Source organism: Sinocyclocheilus anshuiensis, unplaced genomic scaffold (assembly GCF_001515605.1).
Source record: "Sinocyclocheilus anshuiensis isolate Anshui unplaced genomic scaffold, SAMN03320099.WGS_v1.1 scaffold392, whole genome shotgun sequence".
Lineage (NCBI taxonomy): Eukaryota > Metazoa > Chordata > Actinopteri > Cypriniformes > Cyprinidae > Sinocyclocheilus > Sinocyclocheilus anshuiensis.
In genome coordinates, this window is record NW_015557091.1 from 653,993 (window position 1) to 667,973 (window position 13,981).

Below are 13,981 nucleotides of genomic sequence, written 5' to 3' on the forward strand. Positions count from 1 at the left end.
AGTCAGTCACTCACACAAGAGGCCAAATGAACGAATAACAGGCAGAAAACAAGGGTGCAAAAGAGTCGGACATCTGAAATTCTCTGTTATTCTCACAGAACAAACCTCGCTGTCAAACTTTATCACCGATGTCTCTCCAGCTGTCAGGACATTCATTAGGATCCATTTTTAATAACCTAAATGTGAAACTGATATCACGTTTAATTCAAAGGCCTGAAAACTTACAACAGCAGACGAAAATACTGGACATTCAAAACAAATTACTTTTATACATCACAATTTTATACATTGAAAATGTATCTTATAAGAGTGTTACAGTCGCCCGTCCACCTCCCCCACTCAAGCTGCTACATCATATGAGCCTGTAACAAAACTATTGATGAAGATCCTTTGAAGAGCTTTAACTCTGTCCAGGTAATTGGTCTTAAATGAGTAAACACATCTAGTCCTTTTGAAACCACTTGTTCTCCAAGAACAGGTTTTCTTATAGTGCAAAAGATGAGAAAGCAGTAAAACCGAGGAAAAAAAAAAAAATATATATATATATATATATATAAAACAAACAAAAAGATGTACAAACATGCAAAACAAAGTAAAAATAAATAAAACAAATCTTAACAAAATAAAATAAAATACATATAAACAAAACAAAGTAAACATCAAATAAAATAAAATAAAAATATATATTACACATAAAAACATACAAAAAGTACTCAAACAAAAATAAAATAAAATAGACATACAAAAGTAATCAGAAACCAGTAAGTTTCCTTTAACTTAAAGGGTTAGATCACCCAAAACTGAAAATTAGGCTGCGTTTTAAACACCCTCGAGGCATCCTAGGTGTTTATGACTTTCTTCTTTCAGACGAATCCAATCGGAGTTATATTAAAAATTGTCCTGGCTATGATGCCTAATTTTCATTTTTGGGTGAACTAACCCTTTAATTGCTTCTTCTAGGCAGAAATCAAATCAGGACTTAATGCTTCTCAGATGTTTCTTCTTCACAAAAAAAGGAGATTATAGTTATCTCATATGTCTTTTCTAAAGTTCTTAAAAATCTCAAAAATGTCTTAAAATTTGCTCAGATTTGCCGAGATATCTGGAATGTGCACATTAATTTTATAGCTCTATACTCATACTGTATGACACTATTGACTCATTTGAGTCTAGATTTACAGAATAAAGAACTGTATAGAAACCACCTCCTGACTGAGTCTTCTGAGCTATGAAAAAACAACATCAGAACAAAAAAAACTGTTACTTTTAGGTTGATTTAGCAACAATCTAAATATGAAGAAAATGAAAAGTAAGTGTTAAGGGGAAAAAACAGTGTTCTTGGGATGTAGTTGACTGTGTATTTGACTGTTTATATTCATCTTCTGTTCACAAACACAAGCCAAACAGAGCAGAGAGTGAGTAGGTGTGCTGATGCATGTGTGTGAGGCTCTTTCACCTCTTCAAATACGCGGCACAGCCTGTTTTCTGATTGGCTGATAATTAGATAAATGAAATCTCAGCTCATGCATTTTAGCCAATCAGCTCTTTTGTGATTTTATTGATCAACTCTCACACACACAAACACACTCAAATCCCCGGGGAATCCCAGTCAATCTATTCCTGAATTCCTCAGGAACGCCGGTAAAATTGTCTTTTGGCCACATACTGACTCAAACTGACTCTTTCAGCGTCTCGTCTTTGTATCTGATTCGCATTACCATCACAAACGTCAGAACCTCGCTGACCTCCGTCACAAACACATGGGTAAAATAAGGCGCCCGATTAGAAAACACACACACACCAGCGAGGGTAAATTTGGTGGAAAACTATTTGGATGAACTGAGATGAAATGCCACACTCACACTCAACTTTAGAACTAAATAGTAGCGCTTTGATAAATACTAATACTAATGAAAACTACCAATTCAATAATCGCATGATTACTGGTTTCACAGAGGTCCTTTTCAGCTTATGCAACACCTTATGGTCTATTTCTGCTCTGCTTGTGTGAAAAGACCACCAAATTACAAGGAGGTCCTTGCAATGACAAGTCCTAATAACAGCTAATAAAATTCTCACATGCATGATGCATTATTAATAGATAATAAATTAAATTTATTTACATGTTAAAAAAAACTAATACAAATGACAAAAACACAACAAAATTATTAGCTACAATTTTTATAAAATAGGAAAATTTAAAATAAAATAAAAAATCTAATTCAAAATATATAATAGTATGTTTTGCTCTTAGTAATAGTATATTTGAGCATCTAAAGTCATAGTTTAGGAGACTTAATGGAGTATCTTGGTTTATCCTAAAAATCCTAAAAAGACATAAAAACAGACACAAATGATTCAGTTGAAAAACATACAGTAAGAGTATAGAGATAAAAAGATGACAAATGTTTGAGCTCATATTGAGATCTCTGACTTTTGATTGTACATTTAGGTATCTTGGAAAATCTGAGCATATCATTGAAATCTCTTCTGAAACTCTAAATGAGATGCATGTGAGTCTTTTGCTCAGCAGGAACAAGCAGGACACTTATGCAAAAATGTGTCTAGGAGAAACAACTGAGATATTGAAAAGCCCTCATTTGTGCTATCATGCTGATGCGGTCTGTTTAAAGAATCCCGACTGACTTTGGTCTGAAAGGACTGAAGATATTTTAGACGGCGATGTTGACGGCAGGGGGAGGAGAGGCGGCTCTCAGGGGTCAACCTGCACTGGCATGCGTTCATTGTCCGTGAATACAGCTGTGTGAGCGCGTATGTGACAGGGTGTGAGCTAATCACGCTTAATGCGAACCGACACACAATGAGACTGTTATTTTGATTTGTAATAATATTTCACCGTTTTTACTGTATTTTTTATCAAATAAATGATGCCTTGGTGAGCAGAAGAGACTTTTCATAAACATTTAAAAAATCTTACTGGCCCCAGACTTTTGAATGCCAATGTCCTTCAACTATAAAATACACATTATAAAGCACATTTTTAAAAAATAAAATAAAAATTAAATTTTTATTGATATAAAAAATATTTCTTTTTATTTAATTATTTTTTTTTTTTAATTATGCTTAATGCATTTAATTACTATTTATCTATTGGAGACTGTATTTTATTTATATTTCTGGTATTTTATACAAAAATATATATATATTTTATAACTGGCCAAAAGAAAAAAGAAAGAAAGAAAGAAAGGAAGAAAGAAAGAAGTAATTTCCTTTTCTTGTACTGCAGCTGTGTGTGAAATCGTTTCTTCATGATTGACAGTGATGCGCTAAAGCGAGGTTAAATATTCTTACAACATTTAAGAGGAAAAAGAGTAAAGAAACACGACCACACAGCTGTAGTGTGTCTGCGAAAGTACACTATTACATATGTGTCAGTCTGAGTGTGTGTGTGTTTAGTGTCAGTTGTGTGTACGGAGGATTCGCTTCCGTATCTCTCCCGAGCTCTCGTTTACACACGCGCTCATTTTCCCGAAACATCACAAGGGTCACGGGAGCTCTCAAACACTCTTATCTAAATGTGCTTTTGCATCACTTTTCCTGTTGCTCATACTTAGGTTAGTGATTCAAACAGCTAACATCGAGTATTGAACTTCAGATGCAAATAAATGTAAATGTAAGGAATGAGACTTACACTTGGCAGATGCTAAAAGGGTGAAAGAAATCACATTGACTTACAGTGAAGGAGAGGCAACTACCTAGCAACCACCCAGAATACCCTAGCAACCACAAATCAACACACTTTTTACATCTACATAGTAACGCACAATCAACCTCCTACAACACCATAGTATCATTTTTGAACATGCAAACATTAAATATTTTCTTCAAAATTGTTTTAAAATGTTTTTGTTTTTTTAAATAGATTGTTTTGTGGCACAGCATTAATGCACGCATGAAAATATTTTTTTTTATAATGTTGAATGTTTACTTAAGCTATCAATCAGAATTTTAGGGTCAGTATTATTATCATTATTATTTTAAGAAATTAATGCTTTTATTCAGCAAGGATGCATTAAATTGACAGTAAAGTGACAGTAAAGACGTTTATAAAAGATTTCTATTTCAAATAAATGAATTATTTTGAACTTTCTATTCATCAAAAAATCCTGAAAAAAATATATATTAAGCAGCACGACTGTTTTCAGCATTGATAATAATCAGAAATATTTCTTGAGCAGCAAAGCAATATATTTGAAGGATTTCTGAAGGATCATGTGACACTGAAGACTGGAGTAATGATGCTGAAAATTCAGCTTTGATCACAGGAATAAATTACATTTTACAATACATTACAATAGAAACCGGTTATTTGAAATGGTAATAATATTTCACAATATTTCTGCTTTTACTTTATTTTTCATCAAATAAATGCAGCCTTAAAGACCTCTTCTTTCAAAAACATAAAAAAAAGTATTGACCCTACATTTTTGAATGGTATGTACTATTTTATCCACTCTGCACAGTAATAAAGTTAACCATAAGGCAAAATGCATCACATTATGTTGTACCCGGTGTTTTCAACAAATGAATCAAAAAATACAGGCTAGACGAACTTGAGCTGAATCCTTTGTAACTTTACACACAATGGAAGTGAAGCTTAAAACACAATCTTTCTGCCCTTTCTAATAGATTTCTTCTAATCTCACTGTCTCTCCGTGTCCTTTAATCTTTCCATTATGACCGCGTAAGAAGTGCCTTCATTGAGGAAACACACACAATGCTGTATTTGCCGGCAAACCCCTATGAGAGAGCTGTGAAAACTGACTGTCGTTCTCATTGCTCTTTCTCATGTGAGTGTGTGTGTGTTGGTGTGTGTCGAGGGGAAAGACTGCAAACACAGCTGGATCAAGATCTGAGGAGACCAACACTATCCCACCCCCAAACGCACACAGAAACCAATAATCGGACTTGAATAATCGGAACATGCTTGAATGAGGGGGGAAACACTGACCAATCATGGATCGCCGGAGAGTCGCTGAAGCAAAACTGTCATTCAGAGCTGAAATTAAGTTGAAGCAAAGCTGATTTGTTGACTGACTACTGCTTAAATCAATGGTTATAGAAATATATAACACTGCCCTGAATCATATTTGCTGAATGAAATCCAATTCTTGCTTTTTACCAATTATGGGGTGCTGATACCAAAAACAGCTTGAGCATGTCACGTTTTCATAAAATATTATGCATTTCGTAGCATTTTTGTAAGGTGAAGAAATCTTGTATTATCCTTTAATCATAAGAAAAACTGCAAAAGAGGCATAATTGCTCTCTTATGGAGGCCTGTTTCTGCCACAAATAGAAAATATAAAAAAGTAATTGTGAATTTTTATTTCATAATTCTGACTTTTCCTTTTTTTCCGCCATGGAATAAAAAATATAAATGTTTGCTACTTGTTATATCACAATTCCGATTTTTTTTGCAAGAAAAAAGTCAGAAATCTATTTAATTCTCAGGTGATTTTTATTTTTTTTTTATTTTACATTTATGAATTATTCTGAAGACATTATTGTTGTGCCTAATCCTGATTTCCACTCCTTTACAGTGTTAAATGTAAGGTAATTTTGAATACTTCTTTTTGTGATTAAAACATTTGACATTTGGCTGCTTTTGTTATTTTGATGAGCGCATTAAAGCTGCTATAGTATGAAAAATCTTCATTCTTATTTTGTGAAAAACATACATGATAGAAAGTTTTTATTCATATTTTTGAACTCATCATCATCAAATTAGGTAATATTGGGCCTTGTTTGCAAATCAACAGAATTTTTTCATTTTAAGATGCATGCATGAACATCAATCCAAATAGGATCATAAGCTGTTTTTCACTACATTGCACTGAAAATCCAAACTTAGCTTTATCGTATTTTTTCATTTACAACATGTTTATTGTTTTGGTGTGCAAATATTGGAAAAAGACTCAATTCAAGACTCAATTCTCTTGCTATGCCACACTAAACATGCACAATCGCATGCACACACACATACATGCACGTCCACGTTTGCTTTCATGTGTCTATTCTTTGACGTGGCCACCAGAGAACAAAAGCCTCACTTTATATACAGCAGATCAGCAGGGAACACAAAACACACACTACACACACACCTCAGCAGGGCTACTGGACATCAGGCTTTGAATATGTCAAAGGTCCTGTCATAACCACATCAAAGGCACATGCTCGTGTACGCACACATGCACACTATCCGTAAAGATAGATTGCAGTGGTGATACAAAAGAATATTTGATTTGCTTATAATGCAGTAAGATGAAAGAGCCCCTCAGCATGGGCCGAACGGAGGGCAGGGCGTCCTGCAGAGAGCTCCAGTTACCCCCAACCACCACACCCATCCCCCTTTTCTTTGCCTCTCTCTCCATAACTTTTATAGTGGAGTGGATTTATCACCTAGTTCTTCTCAACTTGATTTTAACTTCAGCTTTGACCAGTTCTTGCAGCTTACTATTCAGTTTTCAAGCACTGACTTTGTCCCTTATTTTTAGACAAATATTGCATCACAAACATAAATCAATCAGCAGCCATCTTAAATGGATTTCAAAGTATATTATAATTCAGATAGATTGCATTAAAATTTAACTTTTGACTACATGGAAATGTAAATCCTTTAACCATGTTAATAAAGCTAACTGAAACGTGTTAAAAACAAACTTTTTCGTATTTATCTCTGAAAAGCTGGAGAAGGAACGCAAAAATTGATTGATTCAACAACGGATTCGAACGGTCTTTTGAACCGACTCTATTCGAAAGTTCTTTTGAACCGATTCTATTAAATGATTCTTTTAGAACCGATTGGCATTTGTTTGTAGATCAGTGATTTTTTTTTTTTTTTTTTAAGCAGTAAACAACATTGTGAGTTTGGAACGATGTTTTTAGTAGTAACGATAACTTTCTGGATTAATAATATTTGGAAAATACTACAGTTATTTTGTGTGGTTTATTTAGAAACATTAAACAACACAAATTCAACGCAATTTATGTAACCTGATGTTGTGTTCTGTGAAACACTGTGATTCTGCACATGACTGCTAGATGGCAGTATAACAACATGATAAGTAACAAGATAGAGAAGGAGATGGAGAGAGTTCTGATGATTGCTGTGACTGGAGTTGTCTGGTGGTCTTTGTTGTAATAAAATCCCCGTTGTGTAGAGTTAGCCCTGGGCTCGGTCCTTTTCATCTGCAACACCACACCTAATTTGAAAACACAGACATAAACAGCGATTTTGACTACAAAAATGTAACGCTAAATGCCAGAATCCGGTGAATCATTTATTCGGTTCGTACGAACCAATTGATTCGCTAAAATGATTCGGACGCTATTGCCAACAACGTGTTATGTTTCAAAATCCTTCACATACGTTCAAGGCTGATTAAACTTTCTTCAGTTCTTTACCCAGTGTGAATAGAGGAGATGCCATTGATTGGACTTTAACTGCGGTGAAGCCACGCCTCCTGCTGTGGGCGGGGTTTAAAGTTTAGTCCAGTTCTGAAACTCCTGCGCTCGCTGGAACTCAGTCAGTCAGCAGCTCACTGCTCGGCTCGCGCGGTACCGACTGATCTACAGAAAGAGAGGGAAGGTTTCGTTTAGAACAGATCAGTCTTTTAGATCAGACAACAGCATGGAATCAGTAGCTTTTCGTTTGGTTTAATTATAGATTTGGAAACGCAGCGGACGGAAGGACTTCACGCACTCGCCTCTGGATAACCGCAGTGTCTCTCTGCGCAGTGATGGAGGTTTTGGGCTTTAGGCATTTTGCGCTTTGGATTTCATTCCTGACGGGTTTCACGATGGCCAGTTACTCAGAAGACCAGTGCAGCTGGAGGGGAAGGTAAATATCATCAACATGCATGAGTTAAATGCTTTATATCTGTTCATTTTTAATATCTTGCGTATCGTGTTTACAATTTGTCCTGGAATGCATTGATTCTTATGCTATCTTGCATGATTTCGGTGCAATTTAAAGTGTGCAAAAAAGTATGCAAATAATTACAGTAACGTAAATCATTAATAAAATATTTCGTATAAATAGTTATAATATGCAATACTCATCTCTTATATACATATATATATATATATATATATATATATATACGTGCTTGAATTGCATTGCATATCTATCTATCTATCTATACAGTTTGTGGATATTTTTAGTAATAGTATAATTATTGTTTATGCAAATATGCTTAGAAGCCAACCCGATTGCTCAAAAAAGGGTAAATTAAGCACTTTGCTTGTAAAATATAAGGAAAAATAGAAATATAAGGGAATGAAAGCTGTGATATAAGGGTTGCAGCTCTAATGGTTGTGTAAGGATGTTTCCACTAGTGCAGAAAGTTTAAATGGCTGCAGTTAAAGTAACCAGTAACCAGTAGGGGGCGTTGAACTTTTCCTGCAACTTTATGCACTGGTCAAATGACTCAAGACTCAAGTTTTGAGAAAACACAACACAAGGAATGACTGTTTTTGTGCTTGCACCAGATTTAATGTGGATAAGCTGACTCACAGTGGTTTGGCCTGCTCAGATTTCTCTGGTTAACCTCTTCTGGTTTCCATCTCTGCAGTGGTCTCTCTCAGGCGGTGAAGAACGTGGAGCAGGTTTGGTTGAGGTGTGCGGAGGGCTCTGTGGAGTGGCTGTACCCCGCTGGAGCGCTGCGGCTCACCCTGTCGCCCCGACTGCCGTGGAGCGCCATGGGTCCCGGCGAGTCCAGCAGGAGCCCGGTGTCGGCCTGCATCAAGCCGGATCAGCACTGGGGCGGGGCTCAACTCTACCTTGAGCGGGACGGAGTCCTGGAGCTTCTGGTGGGAGACGAGACCTCCAGCCCGGCCCATGTGCGCTGCTTCAGTGCCATGCCTGGAGAACGACCGGCGCTCTTCCTGCAAGCCACACCTCACCAGGACATAAGCAGACGCATCGCCGCGTTTCGCTACGAGCTGAGAGGGGATTGGACGGCGCAGCCATCAGTCAACACGGACCCAATCAGCAGCGAAGGTGAATATTCTGGAAGATACAGCAGTGATTTATGTAATATATACATAGTATGTAATGATTCCAAGCAAATTAGCACCTATTTTATGTCAAAAAAAAAAACTTATTTTATGCACACACAAAAAATACTTTCAACGTTTAACACAGAGAGTACTTTCTGAATTTAATATTAGTCCAAAATTAATCTCAAATTGCCAAAAATTACTACTACCAAATCTTCTGGACTTTTAGGGTCATCGACATGGGTTCGTTTCTGAGAATTAAACTGCAAACGAGTCCCGAGTTGATGGTTCTGCAAAAAAGTGCAATGCAAAGCTATGAAACTATGCAAAAAAACACTTATTTTACTAAAAATTTAGTTTAAAATATTAAACACAAAGTCGTAACTAACATTTATAATTTAATATCTGGCCAAAAATCACTACAACCAACTCCTCTGTACTTTTTTGTGTCTGAGAATTAGCCTGCAGGAGAATCCGGAACATTTCTGCAAACCTGTTTTGATGAAAAATTGCAATGTAAACGATATGAAACTATGCAAAAAATACTTATTTTACTAAAACATTTCTTAAAATATTGAACCGAGAACCATCTTGGAATTCATATAACTGGGAACTAACATTTATAATTTGATATTATCCCAAAAATAATCTCAAATTGCCAAAAAATACTACTAGCATCTCTTAGGTATTTTTAAGATCATCTACATGGGTTAGTTTCTGTGAATTAAGCTGCAGTTGAGTCCTGAATGTTTCTGCAAACTGTAAAAGTTGGTGGTTCTGCAAAAAAAATGCCCAAACACTATGAAACTATGCAAAGTTGGAGATTAAGTTTGAGTCGAGTGACCTCTGGGTGGATGGGGGTGCAGAACGAGGAGCACCAGACAGCCAAAACCAGTCATGAACAGAGCATTCATTCAAACTTTAATGAGACTTGAACTTTGGAGAAATGCATTTCAATGTAGATCCACCGTGTGAAGACTTGTGCTTCTCGAGGAACACAAACAAGCTGGAATTCTTCACTTTTAATTGTGATCTGCAATTGTAGCACTGCAGTTATTTAAATGCAATAGGTTTGAGTAATAGTTTTAGGTCGTCTCAGCTGGGAAGCTCCTTCCAGCCAGTTGTGAGAAACGGGGGAGGAGTGTTCGGATCCGAAGAGCGGAAAAGCCAAGAGTGGAGGGGGGAGGGAGAGAAAGACAAAAGCTTCGTATGGGACGGGGGTTTGTCTCCATAGTGAGCCATTTCAGAGACCTGCATGAGAGCGCAGTCACCGTGGTAATGGGGGGTTGGGGGGGAACCACGCAACTGAAAAGCGGATCTTTTGTTGGGAGTTTTGGGAGCAGAGAGGAGGCAGGGAAGGATGTTTAAAAGTTTTTAAGGGCCAACAACTTTCTCGCTCTCACACCCACACAGACACCTGTTGCTGTTTGAAAGTGCACACATGACACTGCACGGCCTGCAGAAATCAGGTCGAGATGCAGTCAATAAACTTTCAGTAATCAGGACTTTAAATAGTGCTCAACTTTACGTAATGCTCAACCAATATGGCCGACATCTAGAGTGCAGAATGGCTGATATAATTAATGTTTCTAATGATACAAATTAATGCAATGGACACACATTTTTTAATTAAGGGGCCGTTTACATGACATTTTCAGCCAAAAACGGGAAACTTTTTATGCGTTTTGCCTGTTCGTTTACACGACAACGGCATTTTGGGGACTGAAAACGCATATTTTTGAAAACGGGTTTCAAAGTGCAAGTTTTTGAAAACGCCACCGTTATCGTTTCCGTGTAAACACCCAAAATGGGAATCTTTGAAAGCGGTGATGTCATGCGCGTGCATAGTACGTGTTAGGTATGTAGACATGCGAGGTACGTGTCGATTTTAAAGGCAAGCGCGAACAAACATACACAACAATGGCGGAGTACATGGTACTGTTATTGCTGCTCAAGAGTTTGCTAACGCTTCTATAGCAAAGTGTGGATTTACTTCACCAATATTACAACCAACAGCGGAGACGCATATACAACATATAATCGTCACTTCCCTACAGGTACTGTTTACTAACAAGGTGACAGCGCCAGCTACTGGCTTGGCATACGTAATACAGCATTTTTGGCCATTTTCGCAGATATGTGTAAACGCGAATCGTTTTGAAAACATTGTCGTGTATACGTGAAACTTTTTAAAAACGCAAGGGAAAAACTTTTCCGTTTTTGACTACATCGTTGTCCTGTAAACAGCCTAAGTGGACACATTTGTAATGGTTTTTATTTACAATTTACTAAATGTGAAAACGACAAACAAAAATCACTAATTGTTACTTGAAATAAAGTAAATTGAATAAAGTTAACAGAAATAAAATATAAAAACTTTTCTTTTTCATTTTCATTTAGTTTAACGTGATGTACTAAAATAACTAAAAGAAATTAAAATGAAATAAAAATTGATAAAACCTATATAGACATAAAAATAAAAGTGGCATAAAAAAGACAAAAATACAACAAAATTACTAAAACTTTAACAAAAATGAAAATGGAAAATATAAAAAATAATTCAAAAATCAATAAAAAATATAATAGTATATTGATAATCACTAGTGTTGATTCAAGAATGTGTACCACATATTAATTTGTTGTGATTTTACAAAAAATAAAATCACTACAAATTAATTTGAAATCTTTTAGACACTTTCTGAATCTTGTTTATTAAAATATTGAATATTACATATTTTAATTTCTACATTTAATTGGACATATATATTGACAAATATAAAGTAAAAAAATTAAAATAAACAAAAAGCTTAGACATGAGCTAGGACATTTAGATTAATGCAGCCTATTGTCTTTCCACCAAAGCCTCGTTTTCATTGGTTTCATATTAATGAAGCCATCTACCCTGACTTAAAGCCTAGAAACTATAGTTAACATGGTACATTTTTGTAAACGTATATATACAAACATCCAGGATCTTCAAAACGACACAAACTTGAAGAATGAGTCAGTTTAGTTTCTGTGTGGGTGGGTTTTGTGAGATCAGCTGTTCAGTTTACTTGCTTTACCAGCTCATATAGATCAGCCAGATGAACAGAGGAAGAGGGAAGTGTTGGGATCTTGAATGAGGACACACACACCTCTCTCATGAGCTTTGATCAGGTGACATGGCTCACACCTATCTATCAGGTGCTCATTTACATCATCACACCTCCACCGAAGAGCCGTTAAAGTAACAGCTGCGCGTTACGCCTCATCTTTTGGTGTTCATGTTCTTCTGCGTCTCATGTTCTCTTCTCTTTCTCTCACAGGAGCCTGCAGGCCGTGCAATAACACTGAGATCCTGATGGCTGTGTGCACTAGTGACTTTGGTGAGTATTTTAATTGACTTTTTGTTCTAGTTTTTAGGATAAATGCGCTTTTATCCAGAGCAATCAGCAGGGCGTTTCCTGTAATGGTACTGGCTCTTGGATAGCAAGAACCTCAAACCTACAACCTTCAGCTACCAATCCAGATCTTGAACCTCTATGCCAAACTTTCTGGTGGTTTACAGTTAAAGGGTTAGTTCACCCAAAAATGAAAATTAGCCCATGAATTACTCACCCTCAAGACATCCTAGGTGTATAGGACTTTCCTCTTTCAAACGAATCCAGTCGGAGTTATATTAAAAATGGTCTTTGATCTTCCAAGCTGTTTAATGGCAGTCAGCGGTTATATTTTGTTTTTATTTGAAGTTTAGTTGAAGTTTTAGTAATTTTCCTGTGTTTTGTCATTTTTACTAGATTTTTTTCTCTATAGTTTTTATTAAGTTTGATTTCTGTTTTATTTTTAGTTAATTTAGTACATCAAGTTAAACTAAATGAAAATGTTGCCTTCTCAGCTAGCTCAAATTAAATAAGTTTCAGTTCTTTTTTTATTAGTTTATTTTTGTTCAGTTAACATTTATTTTATTTCAAGTAACGAAAATGTTTCATTTATGGTTTTAGTTTTCGTTACTCCTTGCAAAGTTCTACTGTAAACTGCTTTGGATAAAAGCAGATTTCTGATTTATTCGCACCAAACCCAGTTGGCATGTTCATCAGTCCAAAAGAAGTTAAATAAAGCGCTTTTTATTAAAAAACTTTTTACTTTTTATTATGGGTGAATGCGCTTTATTTAACTTCTTTTGGACTGATGCATGCAACACCCGCTGAGTGCTGAGTGACAGCTTGAAAGATCAAAGACCATTTTTAATATAACTCTGACTGATTCGTCTGAAAGAAGAAAGTCATATACACCTTGGATGACTTGAGGGTGAGTAATTTATGGGCTAATTTTCATTTTTGGATGAACTAACCCTTTAAATGTACATATCGGCATTGGCCCGATATGAAAAAATATGCTGATATGTCTTGCCGATAAGAGGAATAGGTTAACTCACATGTGCTCAGGGTGTGTAGCAATTAGATCAGGTCAGCAGTGTGACTCATTTTTGAAGCAAAGTTTTGCCTGAATGGTGATTAGATTCACTACTTTGGATGGCTGCATTTAAACTGAGAATGCAGGTACAGAATGACGGTTCGGTGTATAGGCCCTGTCCCAAATGACACCCTAAACCCTCGCGGTTTCCTCTGAGTCCGCACTTTCGTGACGTAATGCTGCCCTGAAAGAAGGAAGTCATATACACCTGGGATGGCTTGAGGGTGAGTAAATAATGGGCTAATTTTCATTTTCGGGTGAACTAACCCTTTAAGGATTTGGACTGGCAACCTTAAAGGTCACAGGTTCAAACCCAAGTAGAGGTCAGACCTTTTGTCTGCAAGGTATTACACATCACCAGTGTTATTTTAGTATCATTAAGATACCATTATGTTTTTATTAATATTTTGAATTAGATTTTATTTTATTTATTTTAGATTTTTTTTTTTTTTCATTTTAATTTGATTTAAAATGTTGGTCATTTTGTTGCACTTTTTTGTTA

General features: G+C 36.1%; 1 protein-coding gene across 1 annotated transcript in view; it reads left to right on the forward strand.

The window, feature by feature from the left end:
- The first annotated feature begins 7,468 nt into the window (after positions 1-7,468).
- Positions 7,469-13,981, forward strand: part of LOC107677104 (meteorin-like) — a 9,520-nt gene continuing 3,007 nt past the window's right edge. Inside the window, exons 1-3 of the mRNA XM_016471901.1 lie at positions 7,469-7,864; positions 8,598-9,025; positions 12,333-12,392. Of these exons, the coding sequence (XP_016327387.1) occupies positions 7,764-7,864; positions 8,598-9,025; positions 12,333-12,392 (589 nt within the window). The 5' untranslated portion in view covers positions 7,469-7,763. The remainder of the gene's footprint in view (positions 7,865-8,597; positions 9,026-12,332; positions 12,393-13,981) is intronic.